This window comes from Pseudophryne corroboree, chromosome 8, assembly GCF_028390025.1.
Source record: "Pseudophryne corroboree isolate aPseCor3 chromosome 8, aPseCor3.hap2, whole genome shotgun sequence".
NCBI lineage: Eukaryota > Metazoa > Chordata > Amphibia > Anura > Myobatrachidae > Pseudophryne > Pseudophryne corroboree.
The window spans coordinates 67,108,530-67,134,005 of record NC_086451.1 but is presented as its reverse complement, the minus strand read 5'-3'; the positions used below and the strand labels follow the sequence as shown (position 1 = coordinate 67,134,005).

At 47.5% G+C, this 25,476-nt stretch overlaps 1 protein-coding gene across 5 annotated transcripts in view; it reads left to right on the top strand.

Annotated features, from left to right (window-relative positions):
- CACNA1F (calcium voltage-gated channel subunit alpha1 F) overlaps nucleotides 1-20,017 on the top strand; it is a 326,101-nt gene extending 306,084 nt beyond the window's left edge. For 3 of the 5 annotated variants that reach the window (XM_063936570.1, XM_063936568.1, XM_063936567.1), the window contains 10 exons: nucleotides 2,603-2,705; nucleotides 3,680-3,781; nucleotides 4,466-4,596; nucleotides 4,828-4,932; nucleotides 5,030-5,262; nucleotides 6,061-6,183; nucleotides 17,183-17,364; nucleotides 17,523-17,629; nucleotides 18,088-18,351; nucleotides 18,489-20,017. In XM_063936570.1, coding sequence (XP_063792640.1) covers nucleotides 2,603-2,705; nucleotides 3,680-3,781; nucleotides 4,466-4,596; nucleotides 4,828-4,932; nucleotides 5,030-5,262; nucleotides 6,061-6,183; nucleotides 17,183-17,364; nucleotides 17,523-17,629; nucleotides 18,088-18,351; nucleotides 18,489-18,776 — 1,638 coding nt within the window. In that variant the 3' untranslated portion in view covers nucleotides 18,777-20,017. The remainder of the gene's footprint in view (nucleotides 1-2,602; nucleotides 2,706-3,679; nucleotides 3,782-4,465; nucleotides 4,597-4,827; nucleotides 4,933-5,029; nucleotides 5,263-6,060; nucleotides 6,184-17,182; nucleotides 17,365-17,522; nucleotides 17,630-18,087; nucleotides 18,352-18,488) is intronic. The other 2 variants (XM_063936571.1, XM_063936569.1) reach the window with 1 other exon arrangement.
- The last annotated feature ends 5,459 nt before the right edge of the window (nucleotides 20,018-25,476 follow it).

The window sequence follows — 25,476 nt, the reverse complement described above, 5'->3', positions numbered from 1 at the left end:
TACACATATGAGGGCCAGATACAAATATGCCTTCAGTAGTGCAGAGATGACATGAGGCAGAGGATGTTGAAAATGGCAGCGGTGGACGTGATTGGCAGAGGGTGACCGAAAGATGGCAAAGGATGACTAGAGAGAGGCAGTGGGTGATGTGAGTGGGTGACCGCATGGCAGATGGTGATAAAAGAGGGAGGCATTGAGTGTAGAGGGTTACCAGAGAGAGGCAATGGGTATTTAATGTGTTTTCCTCTGTTTCACATCCTACACTGTGTGGTAACCTCCATCCACAGACACATACCATAAAGTCTGTGCTCAGTGCTCCCCTCCTTCCCCCTCATGCTCCCCTGTTGTTGCTTCCCAGAACACCGCCCCCACCCTGGCACCTCCGAAGGCTGTGAGAAAGAATCTGTCTGCCGCGGCTAATGGGCATCTGATCAGAGCAACAATTGAATTGTTCCTATAGATGCCCATTTGTTTAGGCGCTGAGCAGTGGGTGTTGGGAACATTTTAATCGCCCCTCTCAGACTCCAGCTTGCTGAGAGCTGGCTCCTCTGATTCTGACTGAGGTCCACTGTTGGCTTCCTACTTCATCTGTAAATGCTGTGATGGTCGCGACCTACGGTTTGAGAACCTCTGGAAGTGCAATATTAATATCTCCATGTGCAAATGTCCCATGTGAAACAAAGATAGCACACAGTGCTAAGAAGTTAAATGTAAAAGTTATAATTCATTATGGGATGGTCCAAAAGTGATAGTAGACAGGATTTTTAACTATTTTAAGTGGTATTATTACTTTATCTGGCATGTGCATTCAATGTGGGCCCTTTATTTGGGTGGGATACGAAATCATAGCAATCAGGATCCGGACAGTCAGAAGACCCAATGCGGAATCCCAACAGCTTCCAGGTAAGTATTTCACCCTACCCCGTCTTAATGCTAACCCTAACCTCCCTCACACCAGCCTAACCCTAATCCTCCCCATTGTGCCTAACCCTAAACCTGGTACTTACCTCCAGGATCCGTGGGAATCTGACCATCAGGCTCCCAACTGCCAGGATTTTGACTGCATCCCCTTTATTTCTGCCAATGATCAAGCAATTGCAGCCAACATGAATATGGGGGTTATTAAGGATTGACTGTTTTCCAAAGAACTGTAGTTTTTATTCAACAAGCAAAAGAGCCACCAGCTGCCTGTTGCAGTGAGCTGGGGAGCTGAGAGGCCAGTCTTGTCTTTTATATCACCAGTAGGTAAAAAAAACTAGAGTCAAAAAACTTTATGTTTCTTTCACCACCAGAGGGCAGCAGTGAGGTTGATACAGCCATTATCATTTTTTTTTTTCATTATTAGGTATATTATTATAATTGAGGGATATGTCTGAGAAAACAGAATAGCATATTAGCTTCTGCTTTACCATTTACTGCATTTTGTAGCTACGACTGTCCATTTGGTGCAGATTGCTTGCTGCCTGTCAGCATCATCTTAGGTAAAATAGATAATGTACTATCTCCATGCTGTGTACATCTGCTGCAGGCTGTGACTCACTCATACACATGGGTTGTGGGGGAAAGCACTTCCTTGCTTGTGTCTCTGCAGGACCACACTGTGATGGTAGGAGTCTCGTGTATGATTCAGCTGCAAGCACCTTATTGGAGATGTAGGTCTTCCTACATCGTACACAAAGGCAGCAGTGATTTAAGGATTCTTGCTTGTTACGTTCATGGGCTTAACTAGGTGCTAATTCCTTCTTCAACACACAAAGCCTCATTTACAAGTCCCATTGGATGCACACTGCAAATGCCTGTGAGCCTAGACTTGTCCAACCAGTGCACCATGTACACTGCAGCATGTCAATCATGCTACAGCTAAGGGTGTCCTGCGAGCGATCACGCAGGACCCATTCTCTGCACATGTACAGAATGGGTTTTCCAATGTGCAGTTCCCCTACCATCAGATTTATACGTAAACCATCGGGTTTGAGTACAATGTGAATAAGGCCCACTGTTTTCTGATTGGCTGTGACAATCTGCACCGCGGTGCCCATCTCAGGGGTAGTTTACTGCCACCAGTATATTGTAAGCTCTGCACTACACTATCTCTTACATCTTCATTACTTCTCTTAGCCAAGCTTCTTCCTCTTCACATTCCTAACCTCCCCATCAGCTGGTGCTTACTATGGTGGCCAATCCCGGGATCGGCGGGATCCCGGGATTTAGGGCCAAAAATGGCCGGGATTCAATCCCGGGATTGGAAGGTCCAATCCCGGGGATTGAGGGATCAGCGTTGAGCGTCCACAGGACGCTCAGACGCTGCCCGGCTTCCTCTTTCCGGCTCCCCCGGTGCAGTATGAAGTCACGCTGCGCCGTCAGCAGAGTACTGAGGGAGTGCAGGAGGAGATCCCCACCCGCCCGCTCGCAGTATACGGTTAGTAATGTGTGCGGGGCGGACAGAGCGGGGTGGGGCGAGGGGGCGGCTACACACCTAAAAGCCAATCCCGGGTATCCCGGGAATCCCGGGATTGACCATTTTTCAATCCCGATACCCGGGATTGAAAAAATGGCCTGGGATTGGCTTCCCTAGTACTTACCATCCTTAATGTCTTCACAGAGATTGGTTGCCATGAATATGCCTCTTAACTCTGATGGAACTGTGACATTCAATGCCACTCTATTTGCCCTGGTACGGACCTCGCTGAGGATCAAAACTGAAGGTATATTTATCTCTGGTGTATTATAAGTCTGTTGATAAACATTTGCACATTCAAGAAGTCATTCAGATTGGTCACATGTTATATTTGGTAAAACCAATAGAGTTTTTCCGCAAGTCTAGACCAGATTGTGGGTAAAGTGGCTGTGTAGAGCAAATTTTATAGAAAATCAATGATTTTTCATCTCAAACAGAAAAAAGTAAATGATATAAATATTTTGTAGCACTTGATCTCTATGAAGGGTTTATATGGGTTATCTGAGACAAGGAAGTTTATATTAAAGAGTTACAATGCATCAAGAGGGAAAGAATTAGGGGGTCATTCCGAGTTGATCGCTAGCTGCATTCGTTCACTGTGCAGTGATGAGGCAAAAAAACGGCACTTCTGCGCATGCGTATGTGGTGCAATGCGCGCGCACAACGTACTATTACAATGAACTATGTAGTTTCACACAGGGTCTAGCGCTGCTTTTCAGTCGCACTGCTGGCCGCAGAGTGATTGACAGGAAGAGGGCGTTTCTGGGTGTCAACTGACCGTTTTCAGGGAGTGTTCGGAAAAACACAGGCGTGGCAGAAAAAATGCAGGCGTGGCTGGGCGAACGCAGGGCGTGTTTGTGACGTCAAAACAGGAACTGAACAGTGTGAAGTGATCGCAAGCGCTCAGTAGGTTTTGAGCTACTCTGAAACTGGACAAAAAAAAATTGTAGCCGCTCTGCGATCCTTTCATTCGCACTTCTGCTAAGCTAAAATACACTCCCAGTGGGCGGCGGCATAGCGTTTGCACTGCTGCTAAAAACTGCTAGCGAGCGATCAACTCGGAATGACCACCTAGGTCATATTTGAAATAAAAGCTGAACTTGTGTTTATCAGTGTATCATTATTGAAGATATCCAGAACTATGTAGAGTTATATTTACAAACTCTGCAAATTATATTTTCAGTCGCTCTTCTTTGATAATTACAGACCTTTGTGTTTTAGGGACCCTGGAAGCTGCTAACGAGGAACTAAGAGCCGTCATTAAAAAAATCTGGAAAAGAACCAAGCAGAAGATATTAGATGAGGTCATCCCACCCCCTGAAGGTCCGTACTATACAATCACTATGGGCGTTATTCAGATTCGGTCGCAGATTTTGCTATCTAACAAAATCTGCGACCACTAAAATCACATGCTGGGGGCCGCCCAGCACAGGGCAAGGTGTGGTGCCGCCCCATGATGCGATCACAATTCAATTGCAAAAACCTCAAATAGAGATTGACCCCCTGCCTACGCAGCGGCAGAGACGCCATGTTTCTGATCGCAGGAAATGCAGGCGACGTCATCGGCCGGCCTCGATAATGGACATGACACACCCGCGTTTCCCGCGTCACTCCCCCCCAACCCCTGCGACACCCCCCGGATGCCCATTGCCTGTCAATCATGATGCAAATGCATCCTTCCAAGATGCGATCGCCTCATGAAAGCACACGCATGCGCAGATGGCCGGAAATAGTCTGTTTGTGATTTCCGCCGTCTGCGACAGGGTCTGAATAAGGCCTTATATACTTATTGTGTTGCTTACTGTACCTATCTTAGCATTGCATTTGCAATACATGTCCACATCCTGATTGGTGCTACAGCCATGCGTCTCATTTTCTGTGAGTCTTGTTTTGTGTCATACATCTGTGACCAATCAGATTACTAGCTGGGCAGATCAAATTTGAACGTGCCTATAGTTGCCAAATTGATAAAAAGATCTGTTATATATTATTTTTTTCATTTTTCAGAGGAAGAGGTGACAGTGGGGAAATTTTACGCCACCTTCCTAATCCAGGATTACTTTCGGAAATTTCGCCGTAGGAAGGAAAAGGGTCTTCTCGGAACGGACAACCTGCCAAGCAACTCTACCACATTACAGGTTAATGGCCCCAGTGTCCCATATATGTAGTCTTCTAATTACTAGTTCTGGATGCACTAAGCACATATTTGGCCTCATTCTGATAAAATCAAGACGCACAATAAAAAAATGCATAGAAAAAAAAATGTCCGTTTGCATGAATATCAAATAGCGTTCAATTCACAATCTAGCCTATTATCCTAAAAGGTCAAGTGCGAGAAAATAATTGACTTCTACATTGCTGCAACCTAGGCTGGGCTGAGGAGCTTGCAGGATTTGGGATCTGAGATCCGCAGAGCATTATCCTGCGAGCTTGAAGAGGATGACCTATCTGCATTTAGGGGATTGGGGTGCCAGGTGAGTAATAAAACCATGGAGGACATCACAGTTATGATGGTGAGGAGGGTAGCTGAGTGTCAATAGTTCAATCATCATCTCATCTCTCAATTTCTAGGTTGCCGAAGAGACACCTTTATGTGAGAGTGCGCCAGGCCTGACCAGTCAGATCTCTGCATCTGTATTGTCTCTCACCAACTCCATTGGAGCTCATGATGAGCAGGCACCCGCTCCCCGTAGATCCTCATTGGTCAATCGATCTGGCGGGGGGTCCAAAGACAGCCTGCTGCCACCTCCTCCACCGCCACCGAGTATGACCAGCGGGAAAAAGAGGCAACCCAGCACGCGCAGGTTTCTATATCATGCAACATAAGTTGTCACTAATAAAATGTTCTAGGAAAACTTTCAAGGACCATCTAGTAATGTGGGTATTAAATTTGTCACTCGGTCCTTACAACTCAAAGGGGAGAGGCATCAATACATAGTGGCGAAAGTGCCTGTTACTTTATAGACTAAATGTTCTAGATAAATGACAGCTAGAAGCAACTGCTCAACTTTATCTCGCTATGGTTTGATACATCTCACCCATTCCACCTGGTGCTGGTGAGAACCTCCGCTCTTCCATGCCCAGGCTGGTGATGCCCGCAGCCCTACAGTAGGTGAAGTTGTCATCTCGTCTCATGGCGAAGCAGACCCAGGCCCCCTCTGTTTTACTGCAGTGTGTGTCACAAGAAAGCAGGTGCTGTCTGGCTTTATAGACTGAGATACTCCTATGTCTGTGTAATGTAGATCTTTACATGCCTCAGTCTGTCTCCTGTTGTCCCCATTTCCTATTTCTTTGCCCACAATAGTGTCTTAACCTGTCAAACACGTTACCATCTGTAGAAACCAATTACAATTTAAACTGCGTAGATTGTATAAATAATGTACAAGTTCCTCCAAATATTATATACTGACATTTTTATCAGATAGCGGTGGAGAATTAGACAATTACAACACACACACACACACACACACACACACACACACACACACACACACATTAAGATGCACATTTTCCAACTCAGCCTCAGAAATCTGAATGTTGACAATACATATGTGGTCCTGACCATGCATTGCTTGTTTCCTGAATGTGTGTGTTATATACAGAAGGAGCTTGGATGGGACCTTTGTACCTCCAACCTTACATGAGCAGGAAGAAACCCCTAATGAAGATGAACAGAGATCTAAAACCTCCTCACCTGTGTACACTCCCAACAATGAAGCACATAGGTATATACTGTATATAATGTGTATGTAGCTACCAGTAATGAGACAGAGGGGTATATACTGTATGCCGAGTATGTATCTACCAGTAATGAGACAGAGAGGTGTGTATGTGTGTGTGTGTGTGTGTGTGTGTGTGTGTGTGTGTGTGTGTGTATATGTATATGTGTATATATATATATATATACTGTATATTGATCTATTAGTCATAAGACTGAAAGGTATGTACCAAATGCATACATAGGTACATGCTCACATTCTGCTTGTGGAAAGTGCTTTTGTGGCTGTCCAGTTTGTACTTTGTAATAGGAACATGTAAACACCTCACTCTCTGTGTACCTTCCCCTCATTACTAGTCATACTGAAGGTAAAGGTAGCATACTATTAGGAGAGAACCAGGCAGGTTGCAATACAATAAATGAAGGGGATGGAATTATTAGTAGCATCTGCATCTCCAGCCAGACCTGCAGTAAAAAGGGCATTGATCTATAAGTAAGTAGTGCCAGGTTGCCTTGTTTTATCTAAGCATTCCCAGCATGGATCAGCAGGAACTTCAGCAGAGATCAATACATCAACCAAGTCCAAAAGTGAAACCTTCAGGGGTTTTATACACAGTAAACCCACCCACTTCCATATTGGAAACTCTGTTTACCAGATCATGTCATATAGAAACCCGCCTGCTTGTACGCCACATCTACAGAACGAACGGATTCCCCCATATAGTTTATCCTTTCATTCTTATACAGTAGACAGAATCAACCAAGCTCTTTCTCTGGCAGCGGTGCAAGTGGGTGGGTACGGGGGAGTACGGAGTACCCTTAAGAATGTACCGTGGGTACGCCGTACCCACCGCCGTTGGGCCGCCGCTCGCTCCCTCCCTCCGCTGCTGCTCACCGCGCTGATGCGAGGAGAGCGCTGCCAGCGCCTCTCCTTGCTCCTCAGTGTCTAAATTCAATTCAGCGCCAGCCCGTGAGCCAATCAGAGCTCGCGGACCGGTAGCCAAGGCTCCTGATTGGCTGACAGACCGCGAGCTTTGATTGGCTCACGGATTGGAGCCTAATTGAAGGTAGACACCGTGACCCTCACCGCCGCCGGAGACTGAGGGGCAGGAGAGGCACACGTTGCGCTCTCCTCCCCTGACACACAGGAACAAGTAGCAGGAGCGCGGTAAGCAGCAGGGGAAGGGGGGGGGGGCATGTGTACCTGGCACTGGGGGCATATCTGGCACTGCGGGGACATGTGTATCTGGCACAGGGGGCATCTCTGTATCTGGCACTGGGGGCATATCTGTATTTCGTACTGGGGGCATATCTGGCACTGAGAGCATATCTGGCACTGTCGGGGCATTTCTGTATCTGGCACTGGGGGCATATCTGGCACTGGGGGGACATGTGTATCTGGCACTGGGGGCATTTCTGTATCTGGCACTGGGGGCATATCTGGCACTGTGGGGGCATTCCTGTATCTTGCACTCTGGGGCATATCTGGCACTGGGGGGACATGTGTATCTGGCACTGGGGGCATATCTGGCACTGTGGGGGCATTTCTGTATCTGGCACTGGGGGGCAATGTATATCTGGCACTCTGGGGGCAATTGTGTATCTGGAACTGGGGGGCAATGTATATCTGGCACTCTGGAGGCATTTGTGTATCTGGCACAGTGAGGCAATGTGTATTTGGCCACGCCCCATGTGGCATTTGACCACACCCATTTTTGGCACGCGTGCCTTCGGCGCGCGCACACAGTACCTATAAGACATTTTTTTCTACTTGCACCACTGTTCTCTGGCCAGTCCAGCTGACAATGTAATTTTGATTATTAAAGTCCACCTTCAGACAATCTTATGTCACACACATGACAACAGAGAAGCAGATGTTGGCGTATTAATACTTTTAATGATAACCGTAACCAGATATAAATTCCACATAATAATAGAATTCAGAGATCTTCGTTACACATATTTGCGCAAATTTGCGTTTTTTAACACAATTTCTCTATTTTAATTGCATTTCATTTTTGTATCACTTTCTCTATAGCTTCGGCTTCCTAAATACTAATTTATTAACACTATAGTTTTTTCACTGGTATGCTACGCTGGGCTTTCTGGCTTATGCTGGTGTTTTGGGGTGCCACACCCTGCACCTAGATATAGCGCTAGGGACCCCAAATATACAGAGACGCCTTGATGCGCCTTTGGGGCTTATTCACACATTTGCGCAAATATGTGTAACGAAGATCTCTGAATTCTATTATTATGTGGAACTTATATCTGGTTACGGTTATCATTCAGGGTGCTGGGGGAAACAAATGCCTTTTTTTCTTGCTTAGAAATACCCCTCCCTTTCGAGCACCTGAATGATATCACTAAGCTAATTGAGCATCTACCAATATATATATGTTTGTTGTGAGAGGCAGAGAGGTTCCTGCATTAGGAGGAGGTGCAGGCCCTGACATGCCACATGGGGCATTATGGGGTTGCTCCAAGGTAGGTAGCTCTTAGCAGGGACATATTGTAGTAAGGAGCCATTATCATGTGGCTCCTTGCTGGTTAATCTTAGACCCAGATTGGGGTAATGGAGGTGTGAGGTGTGGTGCCTCTGGACTGGCTGAGCTGGATGGCCTTAGTGTGGCATACCTTTACATTCTATTAACACTTTTCACTTATTAATTTTTTAACACTATTTCTCTATTTTAATTGCATTTCATTTTTGTATCACTTTCTCTATAGCTTCGGCTTCCTAAATACTAATTTATTAACACTATAGTTTTTTCACTGGTATGCTACGCTGGGCTTTCTGGCTTATGCTGGTGTTTTGGGGTGCCACACCCTGCACCGAGATATAGCGCTAGGGACCCCAAATATACAGAGACGCCTTGATGCGGCTTTGGGGCTTATTCACACATTTGCGCAAATATGTGTAACGAAGATCTCTGAATTCTATTATTATGTGGAATTTATATCTGGTTACGGTTATCATTCAGGGTGCTGGGGGAAACAAATGCCTTTTTTTCTTGCTTAGAAATACCCCTCCCTTTCGAGCACCTGAATGATATCACTAAGCTACTTGAGCATCTACCAATATATATGTGTATTAATACTTTTATCTACAATAGCTGGTCTGTTGTTGGATCTATGCAAAATAAATACCTTTAATTGGAAGATAATGTTGCTTGAAAGTTGGAGCATCTCTAAGAGAAACAAACAGAGCCATAGCACCAATGGGAAACCAGTGATGTAGGTGATAGGACACAAATGTACAGTACAGCTCAGTCACTGAGATTCTAGACCTTGTGGCGCCCTGGGCGAAAGTTTCCTTTGCCCCCCCTATCGACAGGTAAAACAGGGTTAGTATGCGCCGAAGGCACGTGTTAAAAAATAGGGGCGTGGCTTCATAGGGAAGGTGCATGGCCCCTGTAGATTTGCCCCAGTAGTTATGCCCCCAGTAGATATGCCCCCAGTAGATGTGTGCTCCCAGTAGAGATGCCCCTGTAGTTATGCCCCCTTAGATGTGCCCCCAGCAGAGTTGCCCCTTGTAGATTTGCCCCTATTAGATGTGCCCCCAGTAGAGATGCCCCTGTAGTTATGCCCCCTTAGCTGTGCCCCCAGTAGAGATGTCCCCTGTAGATTTTCTCCCATTAGATGTGCCCCCAGTAGAGTTGCCCCTGTAGTTATGCCCCTTAGCTGTGCTCCCAGTAGAAATGCCCCCTGTAGATTTAATCCCATTAGATGTGCCCCCAGTAGAGATGACCCTGTAGTTATGTCCCCTTAGCTGTGCCCCCAGTAGAGATGCCCCCTTAGATGTGCCCCCAGTAGAGATGTCCCCATTAGATGTGCCCCCAGTAGAGATGACCCTGTAGTTATGTCCCCTTAGCTGTGCCCCCAGTAGAGATGCCCCCTTAGATGTGCCCCCAGTAGAGATGTCCCCATTAGATGTGCCCCCAGTAGAGATGCCCCTGTAGTTATGCCCCTTTAGATGTGTCCCCAGTAGAGATACCCCTGTAGTTAGTTTTGCCCCCTTAGATGTGCCCCCAGTAGAAATGTGCCACCAGTAGAGATGCCCCCTTGTAGCAGTGTAGCACCACTTACAAACACTAAAAAAAAAAAAAAAAACAGTACTCACCAGCCCCGCTCCTGCTTCCTGACCGCTGCTGCTCCGTCTCTGCCACCGCCGACTCCTCTGTATGGGAGAGACGTCATGACGTCTCTCCCATAAAAGCGCCGCACAGACACTAGAGGTCAATTATGACCTCTATTGTCTGTCTGAAAATGGAGCCGGATGCAGCGGCTCCGGCTGCAGCGGGCGCCCACACTGCCCACGGCGCTTGCAGCAGCCGGAGTGCGGGTGGGCGGCGGGCGCCCACCCTACTAGCCTGTACCTATATCTGCTCCTGTTAGATACGTCTATAAAACAACCATTTACAAATGTGTGGTTTTAATAATAGATGCATCTAATGTTGATCCCTGTGAGACAATAGACAAAAAGGGCTAATCATAGCCAAACGCAGCCACGTGTCAGTACACCGCGGCTGCATTTGGCGGGTCTGCGCAAATGCACCGGACGCAGTGCACGTGTGCAACCCTACACCTTGCAGTCGCATCCTTCAAGGATGCAGCTGCAAGGTGATCAGTATTTGGGCATTGTGGGGGTGTGGTGGGCAAAACGTGGGTGGGGAGGAAGCATTTTTGGGGTGGCTGCGTGATGTCACACGCAGCCGCTGTGGAAAAAAAATGCTGCCAGACCGCCTGCCAGCACAGCCTGGTTGCGCAGGCAGGGGTCAACCCTAAATTGTTGTGTCCACAATTTAATTGCGGATGCATCTTGAGGCGGCGCCACACATGTGCTGGGCGGCCTTGCCCTGTGTTGAGCGGCCCCCAGCATGTGAGGAGATGGATTCAGACCTTGATGTGGGAAACAAGATCTGCTTCCATCTCTGAATGAGATCCAATGTCACTTGTCCATGGTTATAATATGCTGCCACTACATAATAATGCAATAACATAAAGGACATTTATGAAACTTAAGAACGTGTGCCACCTGCAGTACATTTGACACTTGCACCTATATTTGTGTGACTGCACCAAGATTTATGTGTGTAAGCACGGCCAAGGGCCCTGAAAGAGAGCAACGCGTTGCACCGGCCGATGGGACAAGCTGGGTGAATCTGGGGAGTTCTTTACTAAATGCACTTGAACTTACTTTTGCAATTAAAGGGGTTTAATTTTCCAATGACACTCTCTTAATTCAGAAAAGCTCATTCCTGGGCGGATTTCAACCATTGTAAAAACAAACACACAAAAGTGGCAGTTGTACTAATGATAACTATGATGTCCACTCATGATTAATCTGAGCCATAAATGAGCACAGACCAAGCAGTAGCATAGTAAGGAAAGAAAAAGATGTAATGAGGCAAGCAGCGGTCCTAAAGAGGGGATGTAGTTACATTGCCTGTAGTCGGGATCCCGGCGACCAGGCATCCCATAGCCAACGTCTAAAGAGATAGTAGTGACAGCATGTGCAGATTGATTTCTGAGGGCAGGTCACAAAGCTGAAATATGTGTGTGCGCCTTTTTCAGATCCCCATAATATATGAACAACAACTGTGTTATTAATTTCCCCTACATGTCAGTGTTTCTATGTGACTCTGCAATTCCCCATTGTAAGAGACGTCTCATTAATAAAATAGGAAACATTCAAAGCAGCACAGCAGCAGTACAAGGGAGAAAACACATCCAGCCTTAGTTTCCAAAAGCTTTCTCACGCAGAGGGAGAGAGATGGGATGAAGAGGGGGAATGGGGGTGTGAAGAGAGATGGGAGGGAAAGGGTGGGAGAAAGAGACCTGGGAGGTAGATGTGGGAAGAAAGAGATTTTAGGCAGAGGGGGAGAGAGAGGGGGGAGGAAGAGGGTAAAAGAGATGGGAGGAAAATGGGGAGAGAGAGATCAGAGGAAGTAGATGGGAGGTAGAGGGGGAGCAAAATGAGAAGAAGGCGGGAGAAAAAGAGATGGGAGGAAGAGGGGGAGTGAATCATTTAGGAAGAGGGAAAGAGAAAGATATGGGGAAAGAGGGGGAGAGAGAGATAGGAGGAAGAGGGAAAGAGAGAAATGGGATGAAGTAGATTGAAGGAAGAGGGGGAGCAAGATGGGAGGAAGAGTGGGATAGAAAAAAAAGTTGGGAGGAAGAGGAGTAAGGACACATCTTGAACACATTTGCATTCAATATGCTTTTTACTAGCATTAACAACCCCCCCTTCCCTCCCCGAAGTGAGTCCAAATGCATACTTCCCAAAATGTCAGATCTGTGAATTGGGACAGGGGTGTGCCCAATTCAGGATGAAGGCATATTTACTCCACAATGGTAGTGTGGCCCCTGTCCACAGGAACGTGTAGGCTGCCTTGTACTCTTTGCTGCACATACCCATACCCCACTGCTGCTCTGCTTTGTAGCCTAAAACTAACAATGGTGGCAGCCTAACATGTTCTGTTATGGGGAATAGGGGCGCAGCCAGACTACTATGGCCCTGATACGCAATCTGTCCACATTTGGTACCGCATGCAAGTCAGAATTAGGCCCTATGTTTTCCATCTTACTTGATACAGGTTGGTTGAATAAACTATAGCACATATGTGCAGTCAATAGGTCCACTGAGTCAAAAGGTCGTCAGTTAAATGGTCGACATGGACTTGGGTCAAAAGGGCAGCATGACATCTGTCAACACAGAAAAGGTTGACACATGCTTTTTGTGTTATTTTAACACTAAACCTAACCCTCCCCCTGGTGCCTAACACTAACCCTCCCCCTGGTGCCCCACACTAACCCTCCCCCTGGTGCCTAACACTAACCCTCCCACTGGTGCCTAATACTAATCCTCCCACTAGTGCCTGACCCTAACCTTCTTCCTGGTGCCTAAAACTAACCCTCCCCCTGGTACCTAACACTAACCATCCCCCTGGTGCCTAACCCTCCCCCTGGTGCCTTACACTAACCCACCCCTGGTGCCTAACCCTCCTCCTGGTGCCTAACACTAACCCTTCCCCTGGTGCCTAACCCTAACCCTCTCCCTGGTGCCTATCACTAACCCTCCCCCTGGTGCTTAACCCTAACCCTCCCCCTGGTGCCTAACCCTCTCCCTGGTACCTAACCCTCCCCCTGGTGCCTAACACTAACCCTCCCCCTGGTGCCTAATCCTCCCCCTGGTGCCCAACCCTAACCCTCCCCCTGGTGCCCAACACTAACCCTCCCACTGGTGCCTAATACTAATCCTCCCACTAGTGCCTAACCCTAATCCTCCCCCTGGTGCCCAACCCTAACCCTCCCCCTGGTGCCCAACACTAACCCTTCCACTGGTGCCTAATACTAATCCTCCCACTAGTGCCTAACCCTAATCCTCTCCCTGGTGCCTAACACTAACCCTACCCCTGGTGCCTAACACTAACCATCCCCCTGGTGCCTTACACTAACCCACCCCTGGTGCCTAACCCTCCTCTTGGTGCCTAACACTAACCCTTCCCCTGGTGCCTAACCCTAACCCTCCCCGTGGTGCCTAACCCTAACCCTCCCCCTGGTGCCCAACCCTAATCCTCCCCCTGGTGCCTAACACTAACCCTCCCCCTGTTGCCTAACCCTCCCCGTGGTGCCTAAACCTAATCCTCCCCCTGGTGCCCAACCCTAACCCTTCCCCTTGTGCCTAACCCTAACCCGCCCCCTGGTGCCTAACACTAACCCCTCATGCCTAACCCTCTCCCTTGTGCTTATCCCTAACCCTCCCCCTGGTGCCGAACCCTCTCCCTGGTACCTAACCCTCCCTCTGGTGCCCAACCTTAACCCTCCCCTGGTGCCTAACACTAACCCTCCCCCTGTAGCCTAACCCTCCCCATGGTGCCTAAACCAAATCCTCCCCCTTGTGCCCAACCCTAACCCTTCCCCTTGTGCCTAACACTAACCCTCCCCCTCGTGCCTAACCCTCTCCCTGGTGCTTATTCCTAACTCTCCCCCTGGTGCCTAACCCTCTCCCTGGTGCCCTACCCTAACCCTCCCCCTGGTGCCTATCACTAACCCTCCCCCTGGTGCTTAACCCTAACCCTCCCCCTGGTGCCTAACCCTCTCCCTGGTACCTAACCCTCCCCCTGGTGCCTAACACTAACCCTCCCCCTGGTGCCTAATCCTCCCCCTGGTGCCCAACCCTAACCCTACCCCCTGGTGCCCAACACTAACCCTCCCACTGGTGCCTAATACTAATCCTCCCACTAGTGCCTAACCCTAATCCTCCCCCTGGTGCCCAACCCTAACCCTCCCCCTGGTGCCCAACACTAACCCTTCCACTGGTGCCTAATACTAATCCTCCCACTAGTGCCTAACCCTAATCCTCTCCCTGGTGCCTAACACTAACCCTACCCCTGGTGCCTAACACTAACCATCCCCCTGGTGCCTTACACTAACCCACCCCTGGTGCCTAACCCTCCTCTTGGTGCCTAACACTAACCCTTCCCCTGGTGCCTAACCCTAACCCTCCCCCTGGTGCCTAACCCTAACCCTCCCCCTGGTGCCCAACCCTAATCCTCCCCCTGGTGCCTAACACTAACCCTCCCCCTGTTGCCTAACCCTCCCCGTGGTGCCTAAACCTAATCCTCCCCCTGGTGCCCAACCCTAACCCTTCCCCTTGTGCCTAACCCTAACCCGCCCCCTGGTGCCTAACACTAACCCCTCATGCCTAACCCTCTCCCTTGTGCTTATCCCTAACCCTCCCCCTGGTGCCTAACCCTCTCCCTGGTACCTAACCCTCCCTCTGGTGCCCAACCTTAACCCTCCCCTGGTGCCTAACACTAACTTTCCCCCTGTAGCCTAACCCTCCCTGTGGTGCCTAAACCAAATCCTCCCCCTTGTGCCCAACCCTAACCCTTCCCCTTGTGCCTAACACTAACCCTCCCCCTCGTGCCTAACCCTCTCCCTGGTGCTTATTCCTAACTCTCCCCCTGGTGCCTAACCCTCTCCCTGGTGCCCAACCCTAACCCTCCCCCTGGTGCCTAACACTAACCCTCCCCCTGCTGCCTAACCCTCCCCCTGGTGCCTAAACCTAATCCTCCCCCTGGTGCCCAACCCTAACCCTTCCACTGGTGCCTAACCCTAGCCCTCCCCCTGGTGCCCAACCTAACCCTCCTCCTGGTGCCTAACCCTAACCCTCCCCCTGTTGCCTAACCCTAACCACCCCCCTGGTGCCCAACCCTAACCCTCCCCCTGGTGCCCAACCCTAACCCTCCCCTTGTGCCTAATCCTAACCCTCCCCTGGTGCCTAACAATAACCCTCCCCCTTGTGCCTAACCCTAACCATCTGCTTCCGCAGCCTAAACCTAACCCTCTGCCAAGTGCCAAACCCTAACTGTCCCGTCAAGCAGCCTAATGTTAACCCTCAACCAAGTGCCTAACGTTAAACCTAACCCCAACTCTAAAAATCATAGAAAATCATGAAAAACTGTGTCGACCTGTTGACATTCTCAACTATTTAACTATCGACCTTTTGACCATGTTGACATTTTGATTCTGTCATCCTACTGACTATTGACCATCTGGTGTTGGCCTATTGACTATTTACTGTGTATCTTCTATCCAAATACGCATTTACCCATATCTTATATGTCACTTTTCTCAATTCAGGGACATAAATTAAGAAAACTGGGTGGGCTTTTCTTTGAGCAGCGCAAGGCTTATCATTGCTTAGGACAACATCACCCTAGTGCCATTTCCATCAGAGCCCAACTGTAGATTAGAGATTATCTGTTGGAAATCAGTATTTGTCCCATGAAGAATGACACAGGTAACATGTCAGTCTGGAGTATACCAATAGTGGGAATCATTATGCACAATGGTCTCAATAGGACAGATGTATTAAGCCTGGAGAAGTGATAAAGCAGTGATAAGAGCTAGGTGATAACGCACCAGTCAATCAGCTTCTAACTGTAAATTTACATATTGGATCTGATTGGCTGGTGTGTTGTCACCTTGCACTTATCACTGCTTTATCATTTCTCCAAGCTTAATACATCTGCCCCAATGTATTCTGTTAGCGGTTCCCATATTGGGTGCTGCTGGTCACTTGCAATGTGCCATGGGTTGGTGGTCCAGGGCCAAATGAAACTATTGATGGTCCATGTGATAGGCAAAACCAGTGATGGTGGCTGTCAATCATAAAATATGTAGACAAACAGAAGTAAAACCCTGTTTACCACCATATAGCTGACCCTAAGGATGTCATATAAGCACAGTTTACTTCATTAATAATATTTGCAGAATTTCACATTAAAAAACGTTTGGCCTAGAGGTGCCCTGCAAATGTTGATAGTCTAGGGCAGTGGTTCTCAACCTCGGTCCTCAAGTACCCCCAACAGTTCATGTTTTTCAGGTCTCCTCACAGGACTGCAAGTGAAATCATTTGCTCCACCTGTGGGTCTTTTATAATGTATCAGTGAGTAATGAATACACCTGTGCACCTGCTAGGTGACCTAGAAAACATGAACTGTTGGGTGTACTTGAGGACCGAGGTTGAGATACACAGGTCTAGGGCACCATGAAAAAGTTTGGGAACCACTACAATATGTAATAGTTCAGGGACACTATTAACAGTATGTGAAAAGAAATGTTGGTTCTTCTCATTTGTTATTTAAAAATATTCTTGTTCTTTGTTATTTTGTTGAAATATTTTAGATCTCACTTTTACGCGACACTTCTGCTTAAGGCAGGCTTTCCCAACCTCGGTCCTTAAGGCACACTAGCAGTCCCGGTTTTAGTGATATCCAGGCTTCAGCACAGATGATTAAATTAAAATAACTGAGATACTAATTGAGTCACCTGTGCTCAAGCATGGCTATCACTAAAACCTGAACTGTTAGTGTGCCTTGAGGACCGAACTTGGGAATGCCTGGCTTAGAGGAATATGTGACACGATTTCCCAATAGTAAACTTGAGTGTGGTTCATCTTCTGTTCTTTTTTCTCATCCTTTGCTCCCATTCAGGCTGCAGCATCTGGAGGACTCTCATCAGCGCTCTATATCTCCGGAAGAGACTATGAGGGCTCAGTCCACACCTGCGGAACCTCCAGCCGCGCCCCGGGCTAACGGCACTCTGGATGGCAGACCTGCCCCTCGAAGGCGGCTGCTGCCCCCTACTCCTGGTAACCTCGAGTCATTCAATGCGGGTATCAGAACTGGAACGAGACTGTATTCTTTGTTTAATAAATGAGTACTAGACTGAACTGACAGTGATGCTCTTCCAGTGTGAAGCCGTGTCCCCTCGCAAATATTAGAACAAGTCTGTCACTCTTTTAATCATTGTAACACTCCGGTCTCCCCACAGGTAGTAAATCTGCATTCAGCATCCAATGCCTGAAAAGACAGGGAAGCTGTGATGACATCCCTATTCCAGGAACGTACCACCAAAACGCACCACCCAACCGAACCAGAGTAACCTCCAATTCTCTCTTATCTTCATTGTATCCATCCCTCAGTGCTACCTTTTACCTGTCCTACTTCTGTTTCCTGTCCCGTATTGCTCCACCCCATGACACGCTACGCCTGATTCAGAGGTGGACGCAGTGCGCAGTTCAGTGGTTTTTTTCTGCCACTGATTTGTGCCTACTTCTGAATCAGGCCCTATTGGGGCAGATGTATTAAGCTGGAAACGGCATAAGGAAGGGATAAACCTGTGATAAGTGCAAGGTGATAAACGCACCAGCCAATCAGCTCCTAACTGTTAATTTACATATTGGAGATGATTGGCTGGTGCATTTATCACCTTGCACTTGTCACTGGTTTATCACTTCCTTACACCTTCTCCAGGTTAATACATCTGCCCCAGAGTCTGTTCCTTGCATCCTCTTCAGGTTGTATACCTTTTTTTATGGTATTTTTTTGCCCCTCAGGTTTATGGAAGCTCAGATTCCTGGCAAAGAACCGATTACTCATCCAGTGGTTCACACTCCTGGGCCAACCCCCCAAAACGTGGGCGCCTTCTCTATGCACCCCTTATCTTGGTGGAGGAGGACAGCACCCTGCCCACCATCCCTTGCACTCATTGGTATAGAGAGGAGGAGGACAAGGCGCCTTACTGCACCTACACCCAGCTTTGTGTGCCTGGGCAGAGGCTGACGGAAAAGAGAGGGAGCGCTGACAGCCTGGTGGAAGCAGTGAGTAGATGTGATACCATCAATATACTCAGTTATATTTTAAATCTGGAACTGTTTTACAACTTATATTTAAAGAGTTGTTTGGGTTTTTTTTTTTTTATCTCAAATAATTCATATTTACTTTGATTTTTTTGTAGGTGTTGATATCTGAGGGTCTGGGGCTCTATGCACGGGATCCAAAGTTTGTTGCTTTTGCCAAGCGTGAGATTGCAGACGCATGTCACATGACCATCGACGAGATGGAGAGTGCCGCCAGCGACCTTCTAAGCCAGAGCCGCAAAGGCAGTTGGAGCGGGAGTACTGGAGGGAGGCCATCCGGAGATGACATGATGGGACAAGGACTGTTTTACAGTGATGAGGAATCAGTGCACTGCAGGGATGAGGAAGAGCTGCGGGATGAAATGGCTTGTGTGTCCTCATTCTGAGACTATTCCTTCTGAGAGGGAGACTAGCCAAAGCAACTGTATCAGCAGCATAGACATCAGCACGCACAGCTGCCCCAGCTGTAGTCTGTTCCCTGCTTGCCCACAGAGTACGGGGGAGACATTACGATGACTAGTATAAGCTACTAGCCCTTACACGTATTCCCTTTAGAGGTCAAGAGGGGGTGACAGCCATTTTGTAAGCTCAATATGCACCTAAATAGAAGAAAGACTGTTTAGTAAAGGAAAAGTATAGCTGAAAGTAGAGATGTGCAAGTTCGAATTGACTTGGTTTTACTCAGATCTCAAAAACAGCATCTTATTGCCTATCGGCTCTCACATGTTTCGGACAGTCAATAACATAAATTCGAACTTGCGCTAGTTTGGCAAAAAAATCCTAGTAAATATGAACCCGCATTTCTCTGGCCCAGAGGTTCCCAAATGAGACCCTCAAGGCACCCTAACATGCCAGGTTTTAAGTATATCCATGGCTCAGCATAGATGGTTAATTAAAAAAAACATATATATATTTAATTTAACTACTGTATATGGAAATTTTGGAGTTATCCATATACCGGTAGCACACGGAACACAGAAAATGTAATTTACACCAGTGTAGCTCCCACAGCACAAATAGGTCCTGTTTTAATTAGGGCTGCTGAGGTAAAAGGTTTTACATACTTCATTGGGAGGAGTCGTTACGTATAACGGTCCCGACCGCCGCCCCTCCCCCTCCAAACGCTGCAGCATGTTAATCACGCTGCAGCTAAGGCAGGACTGCAAGCAATCACATAGGACCCGCTCTGCAAGTGCGCAAAACCGGTCCTGTGCTTGCGCAGTGCGCCCACCATCTGATTTGTACGTAAATCGGGCCCTTATTGTGGCTCGTAATGACTTCTAGCTCTAACGCAGATACTACTGTACTCTGCGGCGTGAGACTGAGGACTGCAGATATTTCCACGTATCCCACTGACAAATAAATTTCACCTACATGAATTACTTCCTTTTACAGACTTGTGGGGGGAAAAAGTCCCTTTATGCAGGGTTTTTGCCATAGTTTTCCTTCAATCACCCCACTGGCAATCAGGTTACCACAGAAATGAAAGAATATTAAATTAGAAGTATTTAAATATCTAAGGTTATAAGATAGCCAGGACTGGTAACTGAAAACATGTTCTGTCTACTACTGCTGTCTATTACATTTTATAAATTTTTAAGAAGTGTACATAGGAATTTTCACTTATTTAAAAAAAAATAAAAAAAAGTTACATTATTTTTGTCTCTTTACTTTCATCTGCAAACGTGTTAACAAGATTAATGTGCAGGAGTTATTATCCGAGCTCCAGACTGTGGAGTATATTTACTAAACTGCAGGTTTATAAAAGTGGAGAGGTTGCTCATAGCAACCAAACAGATCCAGCTTAATTTAGGGATGGCCATAGTGGGTTAACCATCGATGGTTACCAATGATGGTTAACCTCGAGGGTGTGAAAACACCTGCAAGGAAACCATTGATGATTCCACCCACCAACGGTCACCCCTGCTTCACCATTCAATGTGCTGTGGGACAATCAGAGCCCGGGGTTTGGGATTCACGGGTGCTTCAGGGGGCGGAGTTATGCTCCATGCCCCTTCACCTTTAAGGGGAAAAAAAATCAGTGTTTTTGTATAATCGATGGTGGTTCTCCCCCATCAATGGTAAAAGTATTCCATTTTAAATCATCGATGGTCGACGGCCATCCCTACTGCTTATCACTTATCTAGCACCTTCTAGAAGATAATAGCTAGAGTGACCATATTATCCCTTTTGCCTGGGACGCTCATGGATTACACAGGTTCTGTGGCTGGCTGACTTCAAGCCTACATTTCAGCTGGTTTTAATCAGCCACAGAACCTGTGTAATCCATGAGCGTCCCAGGTAAAAGGGATAGTATGGTCACTCTATAATAGCTAGTATCTGATTGGCTGCTATGTGCAACACCTCCACTTCTATGAACCGTCACTTTAGTAAATATACCCCTTAAGCAGGGGCACATCAAGAGAGGAGAAGGCTGTGTGCTGTCTCTGTCCGGGCCCCGTCCTCTCTAGCTGGCAGAGCAGTAGACTCTGGGCACTAGGGTCACTAGGAGATGCTAGCGCTGTCCCAGAGTCTACTGCGCATGTGCAGGTCTCCGTGTAAATGGGGTGGTGCCCATTTTCCCGGTGATTTTCCTTTTGAGCTTGTGCGAAACATCGGGAAAATAGCTGTTGTGCAATTTTCGTGGTGGTTTCTACTGCTGCCGATGCGGGACTCCATAGGGTAAGTATTAAAAAAATGGGTGCAGGATGTATACCACACCACACCACACACATTGCACCCAGTATAGATACGCAGGAGGCAGTCACTCTACCAGCTGTCGGGATCCCAGCTGTCAGGGCACCGACGCCAGAATCCCAGCACCTGGTGAAATACCGGCAGTCGGAAACTTGACCTCCGGCTGGAATCCCCACTTGGGTGGTGGTCTCCTGACCGCCGGGACCCCGACAGCCGGGTTATCATACTGATCCCAGATAACGCTAGTGCCTGTGAGTCCGGTAGGGTTGTCAGACATGGTTCCCCCAGCTGGATGGTGTTCTTCCATAAATAAAATACTGTCTGAATTATTTTTTAATACCTTCCGCTTAAACATACAAAGTGGAAGTGGCAGCCAGCGTAATCTACACATCTAGATGTTTAGACACTGACCGGAGTATTATCATTACCTAAGCATTTGCTGTTTCCTCAGTCAGGGTGTTAGTTTCCATGTCCCAATAGATTTTCTTGAAAAGAAACTTCAATGACCTCTATAGAGGATAAGAACACAGCTGAGTAAGGCCGAGCCAAGAGATCATTTATGAATGAGCAGCCTCTCTGGGTGCAGCTGGTCTGCAGAGAGCTGATCTGAAGGCACCAGGCAGAGCATAACTCACTGGGATGTGCTCACTTTATGCAACAAAGGCGAAACATCTCCGCAAGACAAGTGTCACAAGGGCTTGATCGGAACCCCGCAGACAAATGGGGATTGTGCTCAAGTAAATAAAACGTAATAATGTGTCATCCGCTACCAGAGAGAAACAACAAATTGATATCCAAAGTGCACCAGTTACGCAGAACTGAAACTCTAATGTTAGTAGCTAAGTCTGAGTACTACGGCCTAATTTACAGCGTGGTTATTAACATACAGGGACAATGGGCCTTATTCAAACTTGGCCGCTAATGCGGCTCGCAGCGCAGTTTGCCTGCTCTTCAGGGTGGATGTGTGACATCACACGCAGCCGCTCCAATTTTTTTTAAAAAGTCAGACCGCCTGACAGCGCAGCCAATGCTCAGCTTTAGTTCGATGCATCTGCAATGTAATTGCGGCCGCATCATGAGGCGGTGCCACACATGCTGGATGGCCTTGCCCTGTGTTGGGCGGCCCCCAGCATGTGGGGGCCGCCCAACACAGGGCAAGTGGGGCGTGGCCAGCACCACAGAGGTTTGGCTAACCATTACAGAGTACATGTTCTGTCTCCCTTGCTAAGTATATAATAAACCATATTCTTGTGAAGTATAATATAACATAAGCATAATGCATAATTAAAGTGCACTAGGCTAGTCTGGAACCTGATCCCTAGAGGAGGCAGTGGGGCCCACCGGTGGTTTCCCGTTCCCCTGTGGGCCAGTCTGACCCTGCCTATTTATATAGATACGCTGTGTCATTTAGATTGTACGTAAAATATTTTATAAATACAGTATGGTACATAATTTTATTTATATGAACATCGCTTGCTGGTGTGTGTGTGTGTGTGTGTGTGTGTGTGTGTGTGTGTGTGTGTGTGTGTGTGTGTGTGTGTGTGTGTGTGTGTGTGGAGTGTTCTGAGAAAAATGTATATACTGTATTTAGACATTTCATTGTCTTTTATTTTAAATCACACATTTCTTAGCAGTCATACCCAGGATTAGAACCCATGACCTGTTACACTAACAGCAGACACTTTACTGATGGAGTTATTTGCTCCTGTACAGGAAGCATGAGAATTCTGACCATATGAAGTTACGTGTAATTGTCAGAGAAGTATCTTCATATAGTTAAAATTCTCATATTTCCTATACAGGAGCAACAGCTTCATCAGTAAGGTGTCTGCTTCCAGTGTAATAGGTTGTGGTTTCTAATCCTGGGTGTGACACTTGTAAAATATGTATCTACAGTATAATAAAAAGGGTGTGATTTGTAAGGTGCAGGGACCAGTGAGGAAGTCGGACACTGAAAAGACAGCGACAGCTATCAATTAACTTAATTCAATGGTGTCACAGAATGGGAGGAGAGGTGCCCCCCATCAGAGCAGGAGCCCGGCGGCAGATGACTCCGTTGCCTCCCAGAGTTCTGCCTCTGGGTATGGTACCTAATTTTTTCATGGGATTGATTGACCTAGGGAATCCGAGGACCACGTGCTGCTGGTTTTCCTGCAACAGTGTAACCAGCTGAGGCCTCTTATGCTGGTGACACACTGGAAGATGTATCGTCTGTTCGAGCGGGCGGGTATACCCAATATGTCTATGAATTATGTCGTTCACAAACGTGGTATATGGTCCTTAGGTCGACCTTAATTAGGTCAACACTCAATAGGTTGACTACTATTGGTCGACACCTATAAAAGGTCGACATTGTCATTAGGTCGACATGGGAAATGTCGACACATTAAAAGGTCGACATGAATTTTTCACTTTTTAAAACTTTTTCATACTTTACGATCCACATGGACTACGATTGGGAATAAGGAATAAGAAGTAACCTGTGCCGAGCCCATTAAAAACTCATGTCGACCTTTTCCACGTCGAACTGACAACCATGTCGACCTTTTCCTTGTGTCGACCTAGTGCCTGTCTACCAATAGTGGTCGACCAAATGAGTGTCGACCTAATTAGGGTCAATCCAACAAACCCATTCCAAACATATCATGTCGGGCCCTGTAGCTTAGCCAATGGCCAATATAAGGGCACATCTGGCTGTGTGTACAGCTGGGGCGTCGACTGCCCGTACACTGGCTGCAGGGACTGACATCAAAGAAAGGCAGGCAAATTCAAATGTGATGTGAGGTGCAACATATGGAGCAGCCAATTGGAAAGTGTATATGCTTACATGAATCAGCTGCTCTGTAAGCACGACAGCATACGCATATGCGCTGTCAGTCCATCAAGTCGGCACAGTGTGTGCCCAGCATTATCTTGCGCTGGTTGCGGCTTTGCAGAAGATCCAGCGCTGTTCTGCCCTCCCCATTGCAAACACAGGGCCTGATTCAGAGGAGAACGCTAATGCAGCTGCAAGTGCGATTTTCTCTGCAACTGAACTGCTGATATCAGCAAGTGAAGCTGCCACCCAGAAATGTAAAGAGATGCCCACCAGAGCTACCGCAACTCATTCACAATTGCGTACACATATACGCAGCCTATACGCAAGAACCAGGAACATCAGGCTGAAGGGTAGACCTGTGGCTACGCAGACTGGACGCAGCATAAGTCATGCAGGCGCCATATTTCTGTACGTTAAGGCTCCCAGTTGACATCAGATATACTCCACGGAAACGGCCATGACATGACCGCGTTTTAACAACCACTCCCCGCTATCACCATGTTAACACCTCTAAACGGTCACCAATCATCGTCATTGCGTGCAGCTACACAGCGACACCTTGACGCATGCACAATGCAAATGCAGCACATGTGCAGTCTACTGATAATCGCTCAGTTCCATAGAACATCGGCTTTGCCTACTTCTCTAAATCAGGCCCACCGTTCTTTCACATTTTTCTAAGATTTGGGGTTTGTTTTATTAACACTGCAAAGGTCTGTGCTTATGATCATCATGGGCAACATGCAGCTTGCTCCAAGAGTCCACTAGTCAAGTGCTGCTAGTCTCTCTAAATTTAGTTTAGTGCATGTATGTATATATATATATATATATATATATATATATATATATTTTAAACGGGATGGTATCAGGACCCTGGCGCTTGGGATGCCGGCGGTCAGAATACCGACAGCAGCATTCCAATGTGTGGAATCCTTGACACCTGCTAGGTAAGTATTGTAACCCTACCCCCCTAACCCTCCCTCCCTGCAGCCTGACTCCAACCCTCCTCCCCCACCCCCAGCCTAACTAACCCTTCCCCCGCTTTGTGCCTAACCATAACCTATCCTCCCCGTAGCCTTACCTTAACCCTCCCCCTAACAATCTCTTTTTAGTGCCTAACACACTCCTGTTCCACAGCCTAGCCTGTCCTCCCCCTGCTGCCTAAGCCTCCCTCCAGGGGTGTTTTAACAGAGGATGGGGCCCGTGTGCACCTCCGGGTGGGCATCCTCCTCTGTATGCGCAGGTCTCCGGAAACATGGCGCCCACCATGTTCCGGAGACCAAAATCACTACTGCAACTGCAGCGCTCGCCACTGGACTCCGGAAAGGTAAGTATTATAAATGGGTGCGGTGTGGGCCCCTCCTGGACACTGCACACATTGCACTCATTATAGAAACGCCTATGCCTCCCTCTAGTGTCTAAACGTAACCCCCCCCCACAGCTTCACCCTAACCCACCCTGGCGTACTTATGATCGGGCTGTCTGGATTCCTGATTCTATTTTAAATATTAGTCACTATATACTGCTCATACTCTTGTATACCATAAAGTATGTATGTATATATATATATA